Genomic DNA, 25,274 nt, shown 5'->3' with positions numbered 1-25,274 from the left:
CCAGTTCTGTTTAATACTTTTATCAGTGATCTGGATGAGGTGATTGAGTGCACCTTCAGTAAGTTTGCAGATGACATCAAGTTGGGCGGGAGTGTTGATCTGCTTGAGGGCAGGCAGGCTCTGCAGAGAGATCTGGACAGGCCAAGGGCCAATGAGCCAAGGCCAGTTGTATGAGGTTCAATGAGGTGAAGTGCTGGGTCCTGCTCTTGGGTAACAACAGACCCCCACAGTGCTACATGCTTGGGGCAGAGTGGCTGGAAAGCTGCCTGGAGGAAAAGGACCTGGGGGTGCTGGCTGACAGCCGGGTGAACGTGAGCCAGCAGTGTGCCCAGGTGGCCAAGGCGGCCAACAGCATCCTGGCTTGTATCAGAAACAGTGTGGCCAGCAGGACTTGGGAAGTGATTGCCCCCCTGTACTCGGCACTGGTGAGGCTGCACCTCAAATACTGTGTTCTGTTTTGGACCCTCACTTCAAGAAAGATACTGAGGTGCTGGAGCGTGTCCAGAGAAGGGCAGAGAAGCTGGTGAAGGGTCTGGAGTACATAGTCCTGTGAGGAGCAGCTGAGGGAACTGAGGTTATTTAATCTGGCAAAAAGGCTGAGAAAGACCTTATTGCTCTCTACAACTATCTGAAAGGAGGTTGTAGTGAGGTGGGTGTCAGTCTCTTTTTCCCAAGCAATAAGTGATGGCAAGATGAGAGGAAATGGCCTCAAGTTGCACCTGGGGAGGTTTAGATTGGATATTAGGAAAAATTTCTTCACTGAAAGGGTTGTCAAGCGTTGGAACAGGCTGCCCAGGGACATGGTGGAATTGCCATCCCTGGAGGTGTTTTAAAAAATGCGTTGATGTGGCACTTAGGCACATGGTTTAGTGATGGACTTGGCAGTGTTAGGTTAACGCTTGGGCTTCATGATCTCAAAGGTCTTTTCCAATCTAAATGATTCTGTGATTCTATGAATAAGTTAAATCAAGACTAAGTTAAGTAGATTATTAGTTAAGTCAATTAAGGTACAGTAATGTACAATTTTCACTGATAGGCATATAGCTTTCTGAGCAAATTGTGAAGTTATAGAATAAAAAATCACTTCCTGAACTGAGTATAAAGTTTTATGAGCTATATTTTAATTGAATGTTCTCATTCCATAAAAAAACCCCAAAACAAAAAATGCAAAAAAATAGTCTTTTGGTTTGGAAGGCTGGTTGTTACATTCTTCCAACTTCTTTTTTAGGTTTGTAGGTGGAGAGCTGAATATCTGTTACAATGCTGTAGATCGACATGTTGAGAATGGACGAGGAGACCAAACTGCCATTATTTATGACAGTCCTGTAACAAATACCAAAGAAAAAATAACATATAAGGAACTTCTTGAACAGGTATGTTTGAGAATAACCTTGTTACTGAAAATGGGCAGTAAATATTGCACAGCAGGTAGATACTACAGAGATAGAGATGGTCTACCTTGCTAGCTTATTCCTTTTGTTGCGCTCATATATTGATTTGTAAGCTTTAGTAGCTGCACCCAATTATACCGCATCTAAGAGGTTTTGTTCTTTTTCTAGTTGATCTTTTTCTTCTGCAGTTTAATAATTTTTTTCCTTGTTGGTTAAATTTTAAACTTTTCTCTGTTGGATTTCTTACAGACACACATGCATCCCTCCACCCATTTCTTATTTCTTACTTAAATGGTAAAGCAATTTATTAGTCAAGTCACTTGACCATTGCTGTGATGAACAAAAATACAGTTATGTAAAAATGAAGATGTGTACCTTGGCTATTGCTGCACATAACCGAGTGTAAAACCAAGTGAAATTTAACAGGGAGGAGCTCTAAAAAAAGCTGTGTCACCTGCTCCATTGTAGGCTGTAGTGGTGGAGCTGGTGGCCCTGCACTGGTTTTCTGTCTGGACAGTCTGTGGATTTTGACTTGCCCGTCAGCTGAGGTAGCTTACCCCCAGCTGGGGTCATGAATATCCATTTCTGCAGTAGCACATTGAGATTTAGTCAGTGCCTGACCGTGGGTTGTTGCCACCATGGCTGTTTGAAGTCTGCTCCATTCACGTTTCTTTGCTCTCATGGCTCTCAGCTGGTGGTTTGCCCTCACATTGGTTCTCTCTTTAGCTGACTTTTTTCTTCCAGTTATATGTAGCAGTTGCATTTAACAGTGTTTATAAAGAAATGTTGGAGTCAGACTCATATTTTTCCTTAATGTGTTTCTGTGTGCAAGATGACTGCAGTGAATGGAACATAGTCTGCTTCAGATAAGCACGTAATGCCTGGGGTAATGTGAAATTGTATTAAAAAAAAAAAAAATACCCCCCCCCCCCCCCAAACCAGTAATTCAGTTTGAGCATTATTCTACTGTTGCAAGAAAAAGAGAAGTCATACAGCTACAAAAAATGATAAACCTGTACTGCATTCTGCCTTTTAAGGAAAATACAGAAAACATTTACTCCTCATCAGTTTTCTGTTGATTTACTAAGTCCAGAAAAGAACTTGGAAGTTACTGCACAGTAAAGTGGAGCTAGAACAACTAGCTTCAGAGTTCTAAGGAATTAGAAGACTTTGAAAGGGTATAGCTCCTTATCTGGTTTATTTTTTTTTTACATATTCTATATATAAAATATGAAATTATAATTTTATATACAATTTTTTGTATCACAAATATATACATATATGTAGATATGAAATCAGTTTATACATAGATACATAATAATGCAACATTTTAATGTAAATTGTCTTACGTGAACTCTAGAAATTTTGTCTGAAAAGCACTTGAAAAGTAGCCTTTGTTTTGCTTTTTGAGCTTCATGTTGGTATTAAGTCTCCTAAGTTTGTGTCTGTATTCTCTAGAAGCATATTAAATGTTTTAGGATATGACAGATTAATCCAGAATGAGAATATTTTGCTAGTTGACATACACATCCTTTCTTCCACATTTCCTCTTACATCAGTATTACTAAACTGAGTGGAAGAATTGGTTTAAGTTTTCTGGGGGTATGTAGCGGAACTCACTTCAGGAGTTCATATAATCTTACTGGTAGCTGAGTCCTGTCTAAATACCGTGGTTGAATTCTCTACAGTTTGCTCTTCTCCTTAATCAAAAGGGAATATAAGTGAAAGGCAGGATTTGAGATTAATAACTTATCTGTCCAAGCTTTCTAGTCCACTCTTGTGGAATATACTTAACTGATTTGCCTGGTAACTACTGGACACCTGATAACAAAGGTATTCACAAAGTTAATGAAAATGGGAGAGTTGTGGGCTGGTGTATTTTGTGTCATAGGTCTTGTAGGTGCTAGGAGAGACTTTGAGAAAAGGCTTACCAAAACCACTGTGGAGTGTGGGTGATGTCGTTTGGCTTACAACACTCAGTCACTTCTTGTCACTGTGTTCTTAGTCTGCTCAGTGTAAACTAAAAGTGTTGCATCTTGTCATTTTGAAATAGACTTCCAGTGCTCTGAATGTTTCATTATAGATCAGTGTGAGTGCACATCAGACATATGTCCAAAGCTGATAAACCTCCTGGTGGGGAAAGAAGCCTTTTGCCTTCTTTCCTGATTTAAAATAGCCTTATGGTGTGTGTCTGTGTTCAAACTGTTGTTTGGACTGTCCACGTCCAACGAATGTTTAGTAGTCTGTCTGACCAGTAAGCTGATAGTGTAATGAAGATGTCTTTTCAGAAGGGCTGCATGTTCAAAATGTCTCTACAAGAAATCAGCACTTGAAGTGGTGGAATTCTTTCTGGCTTTTGGTGATAAAGGTGGAGTTTTTAGAGGGATTCACCAGAAGTTACATAGGATAACTGTGGATCACAGGATGGGAAAATGCAGAGTTTTGTGGCAGGTTGGATCATTTGTTCATGGTAAGATGATGGCTGGATCAAACTCATGGTAAGGATGAAAAAAAAATAGATGCTTGGCTGGAGATAAGAAGGCTCCCTTAGGAAGCATGGGACAGCTTGAGAAGTGCTCAGGGAGCCTGTTTTAAAATTATCTCTATCCTAACTGCCTGCACTGCTGTTGAGATCTAAGAGCTACAGTGATGCTGCAGTTTTGAAGTTAAGCACCATTGAACTAGAAATAAGTGAGAGAAATGTTGGAAGCTTGTGGATATTTAGTGCCCATCCTGTGTGAAACTATTTATTATTTTTTTTAAAGAGCTGGAATAGGAGGACTGCAGGGTAATTTCAGCAATTCTTCATTGATGTAAATAATCGCAAAATCGGTTTGTGTTCATATTCTGTACAAATGCACTGACTTCACACTTGGAAAGTCTTGGGAATTACAGTTAAAGTGAGATTGTATGTAGTGCATGCAGTTGCATTTTCAGTGTGTTAATTATATGTACTTACAGATGAAATCTTCAAAATGCAGAGAGAAGGAATTTGGCAACTTTAAGACATAACAGTCTTCCAGGATGTACTGATCGGTCTTTTTTCTGTACCGATGCCTGTTACAGGCCTTTAAATGAGGCTTACGGTGTTGAACTGAAGCCAGTGAAATAGGGATGTAAGTGAAAGTTTTGACAGTGCCTTGGGAGACTCTAATACCGGTAGTGAGATGGCAGGAAAAGATGAGGGAAAGACAAATTCTGTTAGAAATATTTCTGAAGCTGTGTAGTATTAGGGAAATATAAAGATAACAGCAAGAAATAAGGACCAATGGCTTCTGTTAATTTAAAAACAAATTTTCTGATTGTGTTGGAAAATATAGCCATTTTCAAGGTAAGGCAAAGGTTGTTAGGTAGGTGAAAAAACCCTTCTGTTTACATCATTGGTTGTATTCTCTAGAATGCCTCACCTGCTAAAAAGAAATCTCAGGAATATGAGAGTCATATTATTTGCAGTTGCTGATGCTTGATGAATCATGAACATAAAAGCGCTATGACTTCTTTCTGTGAATCTTTTCAATAGCAATGCACAGTTAACATGTTGAATTCAGTACTCCTAAGTAATTTCTGAGTGCAGTAACATGATGGGATTAGTAAAACCAATATCCCTCCAAACCTCTGACAGCATTGAATGTTGCAAAAACATGAGTGACAAAGAACGGTTTCAGGTTATCAACAATGGGCTAGGATGTGATTTCTTCTCTAGAAAGTTTTTTTCCATAATTACCCACCCTAAAAACATCTTCTTCCAAAACAGCTGTGTTAGCCATTGTCAGTTTGGTTTTATGTGTCTGTCTGTCTTGATATGCTCGTATCTCCTCTATGTATATGCCCGGGGAATTGCCCAGATTGTTCTCTTTCTGTTAGTTTTTCCCATTCTTCATGCTTTACTCCATCTTCTTTCTTTGCCTTCTGCCTTGAAAAATGACCAGTTCCTTCTTATCTAGAAATAGTGACTTTTCTTTCAAGATATTTTTTCTAAGAGCTGATCTAGAACGAAAACTATAATACAGACAGAAAACTTCTACTGAGACTTACAACCCAAACTTTTATCCTTTGTCTTGATGAAACTTCTTCCTGGTTTTCCGTATCTTATTTAAATCTCAAATGGCATTCTTCATTGCATGTCCTAGAAAGATTTAACTGCGATGTCACTTGGATAGCTCTTCAAAAATATCAATATTCTTTAAAGGATGAGACTAATCAGGAGCTTACAGAGTGGTGTGTTGGGTTTTTCGCATTCCACACAAAATACTTCCAAATGACACTGTAAAAGTCTGAAGAAGCACCTGGAACTTGATCTCCCCTGACTGAGGATGGTTATACTGCAGCATGTCAATGTCAGTGATGCCTACGGTGAAGTCTTATTTGGTGCAGCTTGGGCAGTTAAGTGAAGCAAAGCCATCCTGAATTAACTGCTGAGGCTCCTGACTTTTCCACTATATGTGGTTTGTGAATTTTACTTTCAACTAGGTTTAGTTTCATCCTTTGAACCGAATGTCCCATAGCTCACTTCAAAGCCATCTGAACGTGGGTATCCCACAAATCTTTGCTTCCTTGACTTGTGGGTTCCTTTAGGAAGTGCCATGCTCACCCAATCTGTCTGTCTTCTGCCTGATTTCTCTCTCCACTCCCAGTGGATGTTGTCCGAATAATGGCCTTTTAGGGGAACATAGATGCTGTAGGAGTTGTGCAGAATACTATGGGCTATCCTTCTCAAGTACCAGAAACTCCTTTGAGGCAGATAGTTGTTTGGAACCCATCTCTTCTGTGGAGTGAATGCCATGGCATCACTTCTGATCAAACATCAAATCCCTGCTAAGCTGGTAAGTATTACAGAATCCACGTCACATCCCATTCCTTCCTTGGAGACACACAGTCCACAGCCAGTATCCCAAACCAGGAAGGAAAATAGCCCTTCCCAAAAATCCCCAGCTTCCTCTCAACCCAAAGAACTTCCTGGCATCTGAAAGAAGGAAGGAGAAATTCCCGCAACTAACTGCAATCACAGAAGCTGTCTGGCTGTATGAGAAAGAAATAGAAATCATCCTGATTTGTATTTCTTTCTTATTAGTGGAAGAGTATACCAGCACCACTACCACCACAAGGTAGGTCCTTTATACACTGCGTTTGAGGAGAGACAGACAGTGTGGCTGGGGTTTTGTGCAGAAGCCTAGGAGGGCTGTGTTATCGAGGCACACCATGTACATGACTTCTGCAGTTGCCAGGACTATGCCTGGCACACCGGCAGAGCTGGGATGGCGCAGGTGGTCTCTGATGGAGCTTGTTGCTCCACAGAACTTCCCTCACAGCTCACAGCCCCTGAGGAATCATCTCTCGAGGCACAGCAGCTCTCGCAGTCAAAGCACACACTCATGTCGCCTTTCCACAGCTCTGGACCAGTGCCCTAACTTCACCTGAAACCTCCTAAGCACAGTCCCACACTCAGTACGTGTACAGGAAAGGAGCACGCACACTCACTCAGGCAGGCATCTGGACCACTGATTTTGCAGTTCCCATGGCCTGCCTTGGCAGAGGGAGGGTGCTCCTACATGTTGTCTCGTGGGTGTCCTCTGGGAGTTGCAGGCATGTAGATGTTTGCAGCACTGTTGCCATGCTTTTGCCTAGAATGTGTCCCAGGACTGCTGATCCTGAGACGAAGTGCATGGATGTCCTTGGATGTCTGTGGTTAAGCATGTTGGCTTGGTGGAGTGTTCTACCCCCTCACCGAACATCTGTTCTAGATCTTTGTAATAGGGGTACACATACTGTGCCAGCTCTGAAGCATGGTCTTCCCACCTCATCAGGAACATAGTCTTCATCTACTTGAAATGAATGCAGCACTGCTTGTCAGTCCTCTCTCACTCTGCAGCAGGCTTGACATTGGCAACAGGGAGGTGCAGTTGCTGGAGAACCTTTTGCCAGCAGTAGGGAAAGGGTGAAACAAGAGTAATAGAAGAGTGAAGAGTCCAAGAAAGTGGGGAGAATAGGGAGTACTTTCTTTAGTAATTTTGGATAAACAACACAGTGGAGAAGCTGAAGAGCATAAGGCAACTTGCTGCCTTTGGTGTAGAGGAATACGTATGTGACGTGGTTCTTTTTACACCATGAAATGCATTTCAGGATGTTTAAGGAGCTCTTGGTATTTGAAGAATCCTTTTGTGTTTAGATGCATTGAAGGACTCCATATTGGTGAGACCTGGTCATTGTTCAGGCCAGGAAGGTTTGAAATACCTCTTTTTAGCATTTTGAGTGCTTTTCTGGTTTAGTATCTTCTCAGAAGAATTCTTTTGGCATGGACCAAAACTGCTTTTTGTAACTGCTAGGGACAGCTGGGTAATATACTTCAGAACTGCATTACTTCTCCAAACCTGAACTGCTAATACAGATGTAGTATTTGTTTGGTGGCTGGGTGAAAATAAAGCCACGCTCGCTGGGGATTTGCATTTGATGGAAGTGTAATTTAAGCCCAGATCTTCAAAGCTGAAAGCCTACTTGAGTTTCTTATTACATCACTTGGTCTCAAGTGATTTTATTTCTGAAGTGTCAAATATATTAAAGTGAAAGAGCAATCTTAAACTTGAAAAAAAGCAGAGAAATAGCATGCGGGTAGGAAAATAGAAACTGTAAAATCTTGAGTGATAAGGTGCGCTGTCTTAACGTAAACTGTAAATGACAACACAGTGTAGCAAAGTGGAAGGTTTTGTGGCTTGTAACAGTTTAATGAAATGTCACTACTCTCTTCTCCCCCAGCCCCCCTGCCTTTAGAAAGAGTGATTGCTTGGGTGTTTCAGGGTTTCCATCCACATCAATCTTAAGGGCAATGTAAATCTGCTTTTGATGTTCTCTAGTCTTCCAAATAGTTGTAGATAGAGACAGTGTTTTATTATGTAGGCCAAATGTTCCCTGGCTGTCAGAAGGATAGGGGAAAGGGCACAAGGAACATCATAGATACCCATGTGTTGTACTGGGTTATTGTCTTTGCTGACATTAAACTCTCTAGGGTGGGGAGGTTAAATGCAGACAAGTGATTACTGGGTTTGCGTGTAAGACATGCGGTTCCTGTCTGCGACATGCTACATATATTCTGCTTTAAGCAATATTTGCCTATGATAGGTTTCAATAAAATTTACTTAAGTACATGCAGATCTCCTTACATCTCCCTCCTACAGCCAAGTACCAAATTTATATAGCTTGTTACAGACACTGAGAGTCTTCTCTTACAAAATTACTAATCATGATCTTTAAATGATGCCTTTTTCCTTTAGCAGAAAAACATTGCCTTTTTTATCATCACTAATAAAATAATAATAATGAATAATAATACTTGTCCATTGTGTTTAACGACTTACTGCCTATGATCCACACTTAGAATGACTATAAAATAACTCTTTAAAATTGTCTTCACTGCCTCTGGCCTTTTTTTCAACATTGTGCTTGAGAGTCCCATGAGCAGTGAAGATAAAGATCATTTTCTGTTATTTGCTGGGTCACTGAAAACATCTCTTACTGCTTCAGAAGCAGTATTTAGGTACTGGGTATTTTGTTTGACAGGCAACACCCCCTTGCTGCTCCCAGGAGTTTATCTCCCCTTTCCTTTCTCTCCAGTCTGATAATACCTGAACAAAAGTGTCTTTCACGAGAGTAAATTTTACTTGAAACCTTATCTATGTGATATAATTAGTAAACACGGAATAATGCAGTACAGGTAAAATGTGAGGAATTCATATATGAGTAGATTCATGTTATATTGATAGTGAAAGAAATTAGAATGTTTGGACATCTTCTGTTTACTGTAGTATTTTCTACTGAATGGCAACCTCTTGAAGAAGAGTTTCACTACTGTAGGTGCCCCTGTAAGACAAAGCAACTCCTTTGTTCTGAACTTAGATTTATATGTTTTCAGATATCCCAAGAACTTCCTAGAGAATTCAACTTTTAATCTTACCACTAATGTAGAACCATTGCCAGCAAAAAAATTTGCTTTTCTTTCAGAAGATGTCACATTTCCATGCTGCAACAAGCAGCTTGGGGCAAGTGCACGGTGTTTGTCACAGGCTCCCATGCTCTTACAGAACTTATTATGTGGTAAATTTTCTGTCCTGGTGTACTAATGAAACATTCAGTACTAGTTTTGTGACAGAATACTATATACTGTCGAGGTAATAAGTATTTTCTTATGGTGATACAGCTGGCTGACTTTGCTGCTGATCTGTCGCATTTCTTGAGTTCCAGAGCTTTGCTGCTATGCCATGCATAGTCAGTCTTCAGGCTTCTGCATAACAAAAATGGAAATGTGAAAATGAGAGGAAAAATGACTTTTTAAATCTAAATGTGTTTATCTGAATTTGTATTTACATTTGGTTTAGGGAGTAAGATTTCTTGTCTCAGATTCTGAGAAGTTTACAACACTGTAGTAGAGAAAATACTACATACTGATTTATGTTTCAAACATAGCTAGTTAGGACAGAATTTGTGTTAGGAAACGCCCTGTTTACATCCATTCTTAAAAGCTAAAATTGAGAAATATAAGCACTTATGCAGATAAAAAAATGAGTGGTTAGAGTTTCATTTAAAAATCTGCAAAACATTGCTAATGATTTTTTTTTGCTCTAGTGTGTAAAATAATTAACCTCAGTCTATTCGCATTTTACAAAATAAAAGCATATTGTAGTGGTTTTTGCAACAAGGAAATTGTCCTAAATTTATGGAATCTGGGTTGCATCATTCATCAGCTTTCCATATCATACTGGCTTGTCTCCTTAATGTTCTGCATCTTTTGATTGTGTGAAAGTTGGCTTTTACAAGGCAACAGCAGATCGGGAGAAACTTTTAATATGTTGTGAATCTTTTGTCAGTACAGGTCTCCAAGTTAGCTGATGTCATGGTCAGACATGGTGTGAAGAAAGGAGATCGTGTGGTCATCTACATGCCCATGATTCCACAGACAGTGTACTGTATGCTGGCTTGTGCAAGAATAGGAGCCATCCATAGCCTGATTTTTGGCGGATTTGCATCTAAAGAGCTTTCTGTTCGCATTGATCATGCAAAGGTAATACATGTTTGGAACAAAACCATCTCATTAGTTACTTATATAAATCAATGTCAAAAACCTGTTTGTTTCTTTTTTCCCCAGAGGATAACAACATTTCTCTTTGTGTGGCACGCAGTCTCAATTTGTTTATAATACCTAACATGGCAATATGAACAAAGTACTATGTCTGAGCCGAGGTTGATACTTTTGCAGAAGACACTGAGATGCAAATTTTGACCTCTTTCAAAAAAGCATGAGTTTAATATGCTGCTGTCTGATTAGAGCATTCTTGCTTTTCCCGTTTGTCAATCTTTTTCTATAAAGCATCACCTTAAAATTGGCTTTTCACCCAGCATTTTCCTCAAGTTTGTGAGGAAAATGCTGCTAATCCTAAATTACTTTGTTGGTTTACTTGATGTTTACACAAATTAAATAATACATTTTTTCAGCTACAAATCTATATAATCTAATTTCTACATGAATCAAGGCAGCTAGGGAACCAGTTGCTTTAAGTGACTCTGCAGAGAACTTAATTAATGGAGGTGAACACTTTAAAGGCTTCCAAGTTCAGCACAAGTTGAGCTTATGAAGCATTATTTAAGTCTTTGTAAATGAAAATGCAAATAGTACTTCATTAACCTACTTAGTAGCTTATATGTGTATTAGTAGCTTGTTTATGCATTAATTTCAAACGAGGTAACAATGTTTGTATGGAAGTTTCTGTTCTTGTTTTCTGCCAGTGAACAAGACAAAAGTCTTTGTCATCTTGCTTCGTCACGTGGATCATTCAGACCATCTGTGATAGCCATCTAACACTGAATCATGTTGGTTAGATGTGTAAGCCAAAACATTACGCAGGGTAAAGTCCACAGGATTTGTGGAACTTTTGCTTAGATTTTTGTGTACAGAAGTGCTTTTCAGATCACCAAGGCTTGAATTTTATGAATATCTGTATGTAGAAAGTTGAATGGATTCTCCCTCTCCGCCATGATATTTTAACAAAGAAGATCATGAAATGGCTGAAGTGGTTTGTTAGAATTGTAAAAAAAAGCTGGGGGAAAGTTAACAACAGCTCCATAGTTTTCTCTGTCTTTCTTCCCACTGTCCCACTTTTTTAGCAAGCTATAAAAAATAATTTTAACTCATAGAATTAGGGAAAAGTAATGTAGAAGAAAAAATTATAAACTCTTAAAATTAAGGTTGGTACAATACAAATCATCCAGTGTGTTTACTTTATTTCACAAATATTAACTAATTAATCCCAATGGATTTTCTCTGAGGAGCAAAGGGAGAAGGCGCAGTAATCATAATCCTTGCTTCAGGATTAATTAATCATTAAAAATAAAATGGAGAAGGTTTAAGTGATTCACCCAAGGTCACATAGCAAGGCGTTCAAAGGGTTAGCTATAGAATTACTGCAGGCCATTGATTAAATCCTTATTTATGTTGCCTTTCTGTTTCTTTAAAAGACAGATCTAAATATTATGGATTATTTTTGGCCCATCTGACGTGTAACGAAAGTATAAGTGAAGAGGAGAGGCACACCCGCAATCTAAACTTGAAAACGTGCCCCAGTTTTGTAACACAGTAAGGCTTTTTGAAAAGTGAATTGGACACTACTGAGATGATCTTTAAGTTATGTATATAAGTAGCTGTGATAGATGGTATTCTGCTGCACCCAGAAGTTAATTGAATCAGTGTCAAAACACCCTAACCTTTCTGTTAGGCTTTTATGTGAATTGGTTTAGATGCTGTAGTATAGAACCTAATGTTGGTAAGATTAATTAGAAGTCATTAAAGATGTGCACTGGAAGGCTGGCTGTGAGGGTCTCTTGTGGAAGAAAGGTCAAACTTCACATTTTATTGGAAGATCTAAGTGAAAGAAATGACAAGCACATCCTAGTGACTATGAAAGTGTACATATGCTTTACTAGTTTATCTTGAATTTTAAACAGGTCTAGGAGTTTCTACTTTTGTCAAGTGTTGGCATCTGTGGTGAATTGTGATGGCAGTGGTACAGAATGGGAGAACAGGCATTTCTTGTCATCTTTCACCTGAATCTGGGAGTGCAGAGTTCGCAGTATCGAAACAAGATACTTTCATAGAGTCATAGAATAGCTGGGTTGGAAGGCACCTTTAAAGCTCATCTAGTCTAAACCCCCCCCAGCCCCCAACAATGAATGGTGTCATCTTCAACTAGATCAGGTTTCTTAGAGCCCCGTCCAACCTGACCTTGAATGTTTCCAGGGATGGGGCATCTACCACCTCTCTGGGCAACCTGTTCCAGTGTGTCACCACAAAAAATTTGTTCCTTATATCTAGTCTAAATCTACCCTCTTAGTTTAAAGCCGTTACCCCTTGTCCTATCACTACAGGCCCTGCTAAAAAGTTTGTCCCCATCTTTCTTATAAGCCCTCTTTAAGTACTGAAAGGCTGCAGCAAGGTTGCCCCGGAGCCTTCTTTTCTCCAGGATGAACAGCCCCAACTCTCTCAGCCTTTCCTCACAGGAGAGGTGTTCCTTACCTTTGATTGTTTCTGTGGCACTCCTCTGGACCTGCTCCAACAGGTCCATGTCTTTCTGTGTTTCCTGTGCTGAGGGCTCCAGAGCTGGATGAACTACTTCAAGTGGGGTCACACCAGAGTGAAGTAGAGGCGCAAAATCACCTCCTTTGAACTGCTGGCCATGGTTTTTTTGCTGCAGCTCAGGATATGGTTGGGTTTCTGGGCTGTGAACACACATTGCTATCTCCTGTCCAGCTTTTCATTGACCCAATACCCCCAAGTCCTTCTCCACAGGGCTGCTCTCAATCCCTTCATCCACCAGCCTGTATTGATACCAGGAGTTGCCCTGACCCAGGTGCAGGACCTTTCACTTGGCTTCGTTGAACCTCATGAAGTTCACATGGGCCCACTTCTTGAGCTTGCCCAGGTCCTTCTGAGTACCATCCTATCCCTCAGGCCTGTCAACTGCACCACTCAGCTTGGTGTCTGCAAACTTGCTGAGTAAGCACTCAATCCCACTGTCTGTGTCACTGATGAAGATAATAAACTGTACTGGTCCCACTGTGGATCCCTGAGGGACACCAGTTGTCACCGATCTCCATCCGGACATGGAACAATTAACCACTACCCTCTGGATGTAACCATCCATCCAACCAATTCCTCATCCACTGAACAATCCACCCATCAAATCTGTATTTCTCCTGTTTGGAGAGAGGACTGTGTCAGAGGCCTTACGGAAGTCCAGATAGGGCAGCATCCCTATACTCTTCCCAGGATACCTGTGCCTGCTTCTACTGTCTATGCATTTCCTTCTCGTCCTTCAGTTTGACCAGCAGATCTCAACTCAGCCATGCTGAGCTCTTGCCTTTCTTTCCTGATTTCTTACACCTGGGGATTGAGAGCTCTTATGCTTTATAGAAAATGTCATTAAAGAACTACCAGGTCTGTTTTGCTCCCTTGCCCCTGCAGGTGATTTCCCAGGGCATTCTATTGACTAACTCCCTGAAGAGCTGGAAATTTGCTTTCCTGAAATTGTGGGTCCTGACTTTACTCTGCCTGATCCATATCCATCAGGAGTGCAAACTCCCCCAGTGCATGGTCACTGCATCCCAGGCTGCCTCCAGTCGTGATGTCACTGATTGAGATCATTATAATTGATTTTAGATAATAAAAACTTGTTATTTTTATCATAATGATAATTGCATTGGTGACCAACAGGTCCAGTATCACATCCCCTCTGGTAGGGCTATCTATTACCTGGCTTGAGAAGTTATCCTCAGTGCATTCCAGGAGTCTCTTGGATTGCCTACAGCTTTTCCAGCAGATGGAAAAGGACAGTAACTATATTTTGAGAAATGAACATGACATCTGTTTAAGGACTTTATCTTAGTAAACCAGGAAAACTGAGAAGGCTACTTAAGAACAGTATGCTTATACACCTATTTAATAAGGTAGTTGCTATGTCTTCAACAATCAATTTTTCTCATGTTTTTTGAATCACAATAATTGTATAGCAATTCCGGAGGACTTTTTAGATTTTAAATCCAAACCCTGCAAAATAAAATAGAAGTAAGTTTTTTCAGATGTGTTTTTTGAAGATGCTTCACTAAAGCAGTATTACGATTTGCAAGTGGACAACAGTTCTTTGAAATACAATATGTACAAGACACCCAAGTTGCTCAGAAGTGTTACTGTCTTTTATTGAGGCTGGAAGCAGTGTATTGCTCACTTATGTACAGCTGACATATCTGAAAATTTTAACAAGACTTATTTGAAAAAATGAGCTCTATTTTCTCTTTTCTTTTCTTTTCTTTATTTTTTTGTTTCATTTATTCTGTTTCATTTATTCTGAATAAAACATCGTTCTGGTGCACAGGTATAGCTATGATAGGTTACCCTGACTTCTCATCATTAGATGATCAAACCTTCGGAGTGATTAGGCAGCAAGCTCAGCTGCTGATACTTAGGATGCACAATTGCCTTATCGTACTTGCAGTCCAGTCTCTTTTCTTGTCTTGAAGCACTGTTTATTAGATTAGAAGGCAATACATTGCATTTTATTTTTAACTACTTGTATGGTATGATTCAGGTCTCCTTCTTTACACCACAGTATAATATCTGACAGAACTTAATGTGCATGGCAGTCTGGCATGGATCATCTAACAATGAAGCTGGTGCAGTACCAGCAGGTGCAGTGGAGCTATATAATTACTGCATAAGCACTGGATTTTTTTAAAATGAGTGTCACTTTTTTTAATGAGGAGTGTGGCACAACAAAGGCATGGGTAAGTTTGAGCATAGGCTTATGATCAGATGTATGGCTGGGGCATGAAGGTGAAAGAGCTTTGTGTGTTCAGTAATGAGGGCCTGAGTGCTGTAAACCTCAGTAAACATCTTGGTGACAGTCTTGACGTTTTGTGCCCCAAAGCTAGCTGGTTTTCAGTTTGGCTGTTTTGCAGCTTTATTAACTGGCCCAATAAAATGTATTTATTGTTTTTTTCTAAACTTTACCTTGTATGCTATTAGAGACTATAGAAGAATTTGTAGGAGGAATGTTTACAACAGAGTAAAATTGTTGGACTCACTCTGTTGGGCCTTGCTTTATCTCATTTCTACCTTTTTATGTTGTGTGTTTGGTTTTTTTTTTCCTACAGCTCACTATTGCCAGCATTCCTTCTTCAGCAAACCTTTGAACTTTCTGTTTTCTTCAAACTAGTTATATTCCTATCTAATCTTACTGTGTAGGGCTGCATGAAGAAGTGGGAACTGATATATAAAAGCACTGTTGAAGCAGAGATGCAGGGGAAATACTCTCAGTAGGCAGACAGGTAAAACACTAGAAAACAGCAGGTGAAGCCAGTAATGGAACTTTGCAATCCATGATGCTTCCAAGTAGCAACCCTCACTTGGGAAATACGCCACCTTAGCCAATCTAGTATTGGTTATTTCAGGCTTCTTTACTGCATTCAAAGCACTTGATAAGCAGAGGTGGCACCAATTACAAATGACTGTAAACCTGCTGTTGACAACAGCCTTTCATCTTAACAATTGAATAGAACTGTGTTAATATCTTACATTAATTACAGTCTAATTTCAGGGTAGCCTCCAGATTAATTTTCAGTTTAACTGCATTGTATTGTATCATCTTTTATTAAAATCAGTGCATCCCAAAAGAGAAAGATGACAAATGCTGAAATTTTAAAGCTCATCTGAAATCTTTATTTTGAATACACACTAATTAGCAAACTTCCCTGAATGACACATTTGGACAGGAAATGTTTTATTATTGCACAAGAAAACAATTTAATCTGTGCTTTCTGTGCTGAGTTTAATGCAGCCTAAACTGTGTCATTGCGGTTTGTGCCTAGTTAATGAGATTTATGCTAATGCATACAATTAGTAAACTAGCTTGATCAAACTGAGGAGCATAATATAAATATACTTCTAAAACTCCAAAAGCAAGGAGATTGAAGACTCAGTCTTCTCCAATTAAAATGTGTTCTAACACATAGTTTATTTCGTGCTGCATTTTATTTCCTGAAATACAAGAAATAAAAATACTGTATCTTGGGATCTAAGTCAAAATAGTTTTGTCCTGGTTTCAGCTGGGATAGAGTTAATTTTCTTCTTAGTAGCTGGTGTCCAGCTGTGTTTGGGATTTGGTGTGACAGCAATGTTGATGGCACAGGGATGGTTTCACTTGCTGCTGGGTGATGTTTATACTGAGTCAAGGACTTTTCAGTTTCTTGAGCCCTGCCGGCAAGAGGGCTGGAGGGGCACAGGGAAACTGGGAGGGGGCACAGCCAGGGCAGATGGCCCGAACTAGCCAAAGGGATATTCCATACCATATGACATCATGCTGAGTATATAAGCTGGGGGAAGAAGAAGGAAGGAGGGGACATATGGCATTATGGCATTTGTCTTCCTGGGTAACTGTTACGGGTGATGGAGCCCGGCCGTCCTGGAGGTGGCTGAACTGAACACCTGCCTGCCCATGGAAAATAGTGAATGAATTCCTTGTTTTGCTTTGTTTGCATGCACGGCTTTTGCTTTACTTATTAAATTGTTCTTATCTCAACCCTTGAGTTTTACATTCCTTTCTGATTCTCCTCCCCATCCCTCTGGGTGAGGGGGGAATGAGCAAGCGGCTGTGTGGTGCTTGGTTGCTGGCCAGGGTTAAACCACGACAAGCTTGTATGCAGATTTCTTGACTTAAGAAATCTTATGTAAGAGCTGAGGTTAATTTAATGACAAATATGCTAAATCCACATTTGGAAATAGAAGTTATCCTAAAAAACCCTAGAACTATGGAAATCTGATTTTTAGTGGTTTTGCATCCTGAGTCCTGCAACCATCGCTTGAAAGATTCTAGCTTTACTTCCCTCATGTGCCTTATGACTTCAGCTTTTTCTCTTCCTGTATTTCTAGTTTTCTGTCATCTCTTGGTTGCCTTCTTTTTCCTCTTGCTCCTGTTTTCCCTCCAGTGCTGTTTAATTGCAGGCTGAAAAAGAGCCAGCAAAGTGCTACAGCTAGTTCTGAAATACACCATTGAGTGCAGGCAGATAATTAGAAAGCAGGCCAAACGGGGCAGATGATTGTTGACATCCCTGTACCACTTTTCCTTAATGGAGAGGCTAAAATGGAGATGGGTTTTTCTCTCTGTTCATTAATTTTTGTGCAGCTTGCAAGAACTTAATACTGTTAATTTATTACTCAAATTTGGTTGAAAATAGTGAAGTGTCAGAAGTTATTGATACGCTCCTGAACAAAAAACCAGATGCAAGATCACACAGGTTTGATTTCCTTACAAAACTGTTTGAAACCCTCTGTTTCTGATTATGTAAAAAAAGATCTTATATGCAGAGCATCATTAATCAAAGGACTTAATGGAAAACATATTATTAGCTTACCTATATAAAATACATTTCAAATGTGTATATTAACAATCTAACTTCTTTATTTTAGCCCAAACTTATTGTAACAGCAAGTTTTGGAGTAGAACCAAAAAGGAAAGTGGAATACATATCCCTTCTAGAAGGAGCACTGGCAAGGGTACAGAGCAAACCTGACAAAGTTCTCATTTACAAGCGACCTAATTTGGTGGGTGTACAGTTGTTGTGCCTTTGTTATATTTCAGATGTGTATGTATCGCATGTGCCTTTTCTCTTTTACAAGTAAAATTTTTAGTGTATCTGTTGTAGTTTTTTTTTTAATTTTATGAGAGAACTTTTTATTCATAAAATTTAAATAGTAAATATAACTAATTCAGCAGAGAGATTACTGTACAAAAAATTGCATAGGACACGTTTTTTGACCCAATTCCATTTATTCCATCTGTTTTTCTTTCAAAAATTTTCTGTTTTTCAATGGGCAGGGCCATGTTCCTCTTGCCCCAGGTCGTGATCTTGACTGGGAAGAAGAGCTTGCAAAAGCACAGTGTTGTAAATGTGTCTCCGTTCCCTCAGACCATCCACTTTATATTCTGTATACATCTGGAACAACAGGCTTGCCCAAGGTAAAGGATTATCTGTAGTCTGTCTGTGTCCAACCTATTTGCAGTTCCACTTGAGAAAACATTTAATTAAAAAGGTTGAAAATGCTTGCCAGAGCTCACTGCTATAAATGATAAACATTGCTAGAAATAGTTTAATCTAATTTATTCACATTTCACTGCTTTAAAATCATAGGAATAAATCATGCTTGTTTATTTAAATAGAGTAATATAAACTGCATTTACATCAAAATGTTTGTGCAGTATAAACTTTTGAGGACAGCAGAATGTTTTTTATCCATTAGTATCTTCTGTGTTTTAACAGTTTCAGAGAAGCCTAATATAGTCACTTAACTGCAACATTAGTTAATATTATCAGTTGTGTGATGGCATTTATTGCTGAATAGTCTTTGCTTATTCCTTATTTACATATTAGCTAATCTTCCCATCGATAAGATGCAGTCAGTGACATTTCAGATTAAATGGAATGAAGCATGTATTGAAGGTTTGCGTTACTGAATAGTTCTGAGAACATAATTCCCATGAAAATGAAAGTTCAGATTGAGTAATAACATAGGGCATCCATTGAAAATGTTTGCTTTCAAATGTCATTCAGTCTTAATGATCAATTTTAAAAGCAAACTCTTGAGTGTTTGCTTGGTACTTAACAATTCTCTTTTGAAGTGTAGAAGACAAGTTCAATATAATTTTCTAGCGGTGGTCTTAGCAGTACAAATTCAGAGACAGTATCATGCATCCCTGCGTATGGCAGTGCTTAGACTGCTACTAGAAAATTATTTAATGGTGTTGTCTATAAAGTTCAGAATTTATGGGGAGATAAGGGAAAACAAACATCAGTTTTGCTGATAAAAATGTCTTCTGCTTTTGCCTTGAACGTGGGCACTTCAAAGCAACGTATGTGTCTTGAATTATTTAATTATACTGTCAAAAGGTCCACGGTAACATCCGTTGTTACAACAGGTATTTTCCTTGACTGTTAGTTTCAAGATATAGTATCTCAGAGATAAAAGTTCTCAGAAGTTTACTTCACAGTGTTGGCTCTCTGGAGGAAAACATAGACACCTTGAAAGGGTCACCCTTATACGAGGGAGTTTGTCAACTTGTGCTAAGCTACAGTGAGTAACTTAATGAATAAAATAACTTTTTTGTTCATTTAAGGAGCTTGCTTTTAAATCACCATGTAAGTAAAATCACTCAGTTAACACCTTCAAAAAACTTTTGTTGATCTCAGAGCAGGGACTAAGTTAGAAGCTGAGACTAACAAAGGCAATCTGCTTTCTGAAATTTGTGAAATGTTATTTAACCATTCTCTGCTGTGGCAATATCCATTTTAATGAGTTAATATGTCTCTACAGTCCTTCATTTCTTAGACAAGGCCTGAAAGTGTCTGTTTCATCCTATTAACTATATGAAGAGAATGTACTGTGCCTAGCACGGACGGCTGCATTGTAATGTCTGTACTGTAGACATTTGTTTGGTCCGATTAATCTCATCTGAATTTTACTTCAGAACATCAGGATATAGTTTACTTAATTATTTCTTCCAGAAACACTATACTAGAAGATGATGAAATGTGTATTAGACATGTAATATTACAAAATATTTCAATTTTTTTCCTATTAACAGTGTTCCGGAGCCTGTTTTTGGCTTACCAAGGTGCATGATGCTATTTGATACTCTCTCATTCTAATTTTCAAATCCTTCTTCTAGACTAAGACTGGGATGTTCTTTGTTTTGCATTCGTATGTATAATTCAGGCTAGATATTAGATGTTTCAAGAACAGACATCTTGTTTAAGCCAATTTTCTGACATCTTTAAAATTAGTCAGTGCAGAAAGAGTGGTACATTTCAGGGAGTAATTTTCCCCAGTTATTTTTGGGGTGAGCAATACCACAGGTGCTCCTCTTTTCTGGTGATGATACAGAGAGTGTAGGCAATGAAGTTAAAACATGCCTAGCATTTAGATGGCCATAGTTTCAGTGAAATAAATAGTCTCTTATTTTTTGTCAGCATAGGTTGAAGAAATGTTTGTATGTTTTAATGACAGAATTCTAATTTTGTTCGTTATCTTCTGAAAATTATTGTCATCTAGGCCTTGGGCTGGGATTTTGTTTGTTTTATTGTGTATTTTGCTTGTTTTCCAAAGTTACTTCTTCAGTGGGAATGCTAGCACACGTGTGTACTTGTTGGAATGGGTCCTTTTCTTAAGTGAGGTGTTGGAATTAGACTTTAAGTCTATTGCTGCTAAAACCCCAACATTTCATTGAAGACAGGAATATCATTGCATCCTGCAAATGATCTTAAATATTCACATTTTCTCATTTAGGGTGTTGTCAGACCAACAGGTGGCTATGCAGTTATGCTGAACTGGACAATGTCAGCTGTATATGGACTCAAACCTGGTGAGGTAATTCTGTTTAAATGTCATGTAAATGTTTTTGAACTCCTCTTAAAAACTCCTCACTGTAGTTATGGTTTCTTTTCATTTTAGGTGTGGTGGGCAGCTTCTGATTTAGGCTGGGTTGTTGGTCATTCCTACATTTGCTATGGGCCTCTCCTTCATGGGAATACTACAGTTTTGTATGAGGTATGATCCATTCTAAAAAGCCAGCCTTTGAAAAGGCAGCATCTCCTCCAGTTGGTGGTCCTGTTTATGCCTGTCTATTCTTCATGCCACATATGTTTAAATTGTGTGTATATCTTCAATGTTTATACTCTCCCATCTGCTACAGTAATTCTGAAGGAAGACTTCACTATTCTTCAAACTTGTCTATTTAATCTGTGTGACTGGTGATGTTCAGTGGGGCAAGGAACTCCAAAACAACAAACCTAGAAATGGCGGGTGGTGGAGAGTACCTGTGTTGCTGAGGCTTCAGCCACAGGCCATTAGGCTATCTTTATTATGGATCTATGAGAGGATGTTGTGTTTTGCATGTCTGGAGGTGACAGATTCTTGCTGGATCTGGGTTGGAGCAAGAACTTGTGAAGAGACTTACCTCTTCTTTCCTGCCTCTATCACTCAAAGCATCTGAAGCCAAGACTCAGATGACATTCAGGGCTTGGTCCTTCTCCTTGGGGGATGAAACGCAGTGAGGTGGAGAGGAGACTAGTCCAGTTAGAGTGGCCTGCTGCATCCTAACTTTGATGCTCAAAAAAGCAATCATGCTGCCTTACATTGTTATTTTTTTGAGAAGTTATTGTTGATTGTCTAATCACCAGGCAAGAAGATACAGTGTTGCTTGAACCTTACTCTTTATTGTTCAGGGAGTGAATCCAGTATCCACCAATGATAGTGAAAGACTTTCTATGTAAAAGCACCAATGTTGTTAGCTCTTCAGCATGCCGAGGCTTGGTTGTCTACATTCACCTGACATTAGGAATTCTGGGTATATCTAGACTTCTCCAATGCTGTGCAGCATGACAGCCACCTTGTAATTGTTCTGTCTTTTCCGACTGTCCTGGAGGCAGAAGTTGTTTTTGCTCTGCCGTCGTGACATGTTAATCACCTCTGTTGATTTGTGGTGGTAATGAGAAACATGTGAACCATTAAGGGAAATCCAATGGTAACTCAGAGCATCCAAGAACTGCAAAAGTATAGTGAATGTACTGGACACTGAGGACATGAAAAAGCAGATGAAACAAGCTTTGATGATATTGTGAATATAGCAACTGTTAGAGAACCATCTGTACCTGGTGCTTCTGGAGCAGGGGAGTCAGCATGGCATCGTGGAAACATACTGTTTTACAGACCTCCATAGGTGCAGAAGTTCTGCATGAGGAAGTGGGTATTATGATTAAACTTTCTCCATTTTCCTGCTATTACATCATACAACTGAAGATGACCATACTAGAACAGAAATGGGTTGTTACTGTTTTCAGGAACAAGCATTATCAAAACAACCCTTTGGTGTTTGCACAACCAGTTAAGTTGGTATTGCTTGAAATGTGTTTCACTGTTACGAACTTACACGCTGCTGTTGGTGGATAGCTGGTGCTGGAATTGTGCCTGAATTTTGAGTAAGTATGTTTCTGAATCCTGGGGATACTGAGGAAGCATGGGCAGTTGCAGTTAGGTGAGGTTGTGTCCAAAACTGTTTGGGTAGTACTGCATCAGGCACTACAGAATGGACTGTGGCTTGCTGCATCCTGTTTTGGAGGACAGAAGTATACTTGACTGCTGGAAGTTCACTCTATAAACTTAGAAGAGAAATTCTCACAAGCAGAAGACACCTTTTGAAGCAGGTCAAGAATCCTAAAGTCCAGAAAAGCAACGATCATTAGGGGGGTGTCTACATGATGCTTGAAATCACAGAAGTAGTGCAGTTCTGAAGTAAGTCCTGTGATTGTCCATGCTTATTGATTTAGTTCACAGAGGGGTTTTAGACATATGAATGACTCTTTACAGAGAAAGCTGAGAGAAGTTTTGCCACTTGTGATAAAAGGGAAGGATCCAATGAGTGGGACTGCACTGCTGTGAAGATTTCTAGAACAAATGAAAAGTACATATCCCAACAGAAAGCTTTAAAACTGTCAAGAGCTCTCACCTTATTCTGAAGTGCTTCTTGTGCTATGCAAAAGGGCCAAATGGTATGTGTGACTTCATATTTGCTAATGACTGCCAGATGTCTGCTTGTTCTGACTTTCAGCTGCTCCCAAGCTTTTGCTTCTGTCATCTTCGCCCATCCTATTTCTTTTGCTGTTCCTCCTTTATGAACATCTTTTTTTACCTCCTTTCACACTGCTGCATTTTGCAATAGTGACAACTGTTGCATTGGCCTCCCAGAATGCTGAGCAGGGGCAACCCAAGGCTTGACAGGTTGTGGTTTGAAAGGCCCAAAGGTTTTTCCAGAAACCACCCTGTTGCCAATGTCAAGCCTGCTGCAGAGTGAGAGAGGACTGACAAGCAGTGCTGCATTCATTTCAAGTAGATGAAGACCATGTTCCTGATGAGGTGGGAAGACCATGCTTCAGAGCTGGCATGGTGCATGTGCCTTTACTAGAAAGATCTTGAACAGATCTTTAGGGGAGGGGAGAGCACTCCACCAAACTCAGTGCTCTAGAGAACATCCATGCCCTCAGTCCCAGGACCAATAGTGTGGGAGAAAAGTCCAGGGAAAAATATACCTACAGTGTTTTACATGTCTACATGCCTGCAACTCCCAGAGGACACCCACGAGACAACATGTAGGAGCACCCTCCCTCTGCCAAGGCAGGCCATGGGAACTGCAAAATCAGTGGTCCAGATGCCTGCCTGAGTGAGTGTGCGTGCTCCTTTCCTGTACACGTACTGAGTGTGGGACTGTGCTTAGGAGGTTTCAGGTGAAGTTAGGGCACTGGTCCAGAGCTGTGGAAAGGCGACATGAGTGTGTGCTTTGACTGCGAGAGCTGCTGTGCCTCGAGAGATGATTCCTCAGGGGCTGTGAGCTGTGAGGGAAGTTCTGTGGAGCAACAAGCTCCATCAGAGACCACCTGCGCCATCCCAGCTCTGCCGGTGTGCCAGGCATAGTCCTGGCAACTGCAGAAGTCATGTACATGGTGTGCCTCGATAACACAGCCCTCCTAGGCTTCTGCACAAAACCCCAGCCACACTGTCTGTCTCTCCTCAAACGCAGTGTATAAAGGACCTACCTTGTGGTGGTAGTGGTGCTGGTACTTCTGGTGTGTCAGATCCTGTCCCTGCCCTGCAGTTATCTGCTTGCACAACAAATATCATTCAGAATGATACTATTTCTTTGAAATGCAGTGGTTAAGATAGTGGTTGTTGGCAATATAATTATCTCTTCCTGTGCTTCAAGTCACACTCTGGAAAGGCTATAAAGGGAAGGGCACTGCAGGCTGTGGTAAGGCATAGTTGAATTAACAAGGTTTACCCCCAAAAAATCAATTGAATGCATCAAAGGAATGTGTGAAGCACACAGTTGTGGAGAAGCGGAAAACTAAGGACAGAGAGAAGTATTGGGAATCAGTTCCTTTTTAATCGTTGCATAACATTTGCTGAATTGAGAGACATTCATGTCCAGTGGTATTCCTCCCGTTCCACTCCATGCACTTGTGAATGCTGAGTGGCTTGATGACTGTTTGCAGTGAAGGAGCAAAGTCCTGATACAAATGGATTTCTGGATGACCCACCTATGACAAAGAGAGCAGAGAACTGTGCATACAGGTACTGCAGAAACTGTGCTGAGTGTTTCAGTCTGAAGGAAGGTCTCAAAGATGTCCTCTTAGATCATTCAGACTAAAAGCGATACCCTGAATCTGGAGGGCATTGGAAACGTTTTCACAGTGTTTGTCCTATGTAGCCCAGTGTCTTTCAGATGACCAAATGTAGATTGCGGTTCCATGATGCATTCAGTAATAGCACAGTTAAGTTAGGCCTGTGCTGCACCATTGGCAGAGGGCCGCAAGGGTATGTAGTATCACTCATGATGCTCATTGGCACTGGGGACATCATGAATGATCCTGTCTGTTGTTGGCAAGAAGGCACTGGCATATGTTTTGGTTCTGTGACCAGAGATATGGAACATAGGGGATATAGAAACTTTATGGTGGAGTCTACTGGCAGTGCGTGAACTGACATGCTACTGTCATCTGCAGGAAACATGAAAGGGGCAGTGTGACACTTCCTAGAAGAGGAGTCCCTTCAGTCGAGGAACAAAGATCTGTAGGATAGCTTTTCATCATAAAACTTTGAGCTGCATTTTTGGTCCAATGAACAAGTCTAAGTCTAGTCTAAAATAAACCTCAAAGAGCATCTAATGGAAGAAGTAAAGAGCATTGGCATTAAATGTTTTGATCTGCTAATCTGCTCTAATTCACCTCACTACTTGCTATGTAAAC

At 40.0% G+C, this 25,274-nt stretch overlaps 1 protein-coding gene across 5 annotated transcripts in view; it reads left to right on the top strand.

The window, feature by feature from the left end:
- The window catches only part of ACSS3 (acyl-CoA synthetase short chain family member 3), a 99,034-nt gene that overhangs the window by 8,339 nt on the left and 65,421 nt on the right, over positions 1–25,274 (top strand). For 2 of the 5 annotated variants that reach the window (XM_056340879.1, XM_056340883.1), the window contains exons 2-7: positions 1,229–1,373; positions 10,252–10,440; positions 17,890–18,024; positions 18,299–18,439; positions 20,764–20,844; positions 20,929–21,024. In XM_056340879.1, coding sequence (XP_056196854.1) covers positions 1,229–1,373; positions 10,252–10,440; positions 17,890–18,024; positions 18,299–18,439; positions 20,764–20,844; positions 20,929–21,024 — 787 coding nt within the window. Of the gene's footprint in view, positions 1–1,228; positions 1,374–10,246; positions 10,441–17,889; positions 18,025–18,298; positions 18,440–20,763; positions 20,845–20,928; positions 21,025–25,274 lie in introns of all 5 variants that reach the window. The other 3 variants (XM_056340884.1, XM_056340880.1, XM_056340882.1) reach the window with 3 other exon arrangements.

This window comes from Falco biarmicus, chromosome 5 (genome assembly GCF_023638135.1).
Source record: "Falco biarmicus isolate bFalBia1 chromosome 5, bFalBia1.pri, whole genome shotgun sequence".
NCBI classification, from domain to species: domain Eukaryota; kingdom Metazoa; phylum Chordata; class Aves; order Falconiformes; family Falconidae; genus Falco; species Falco biarmicus.
This window is presented reverse-complemented; position numbering and strand designations above follow the sequence as displayed.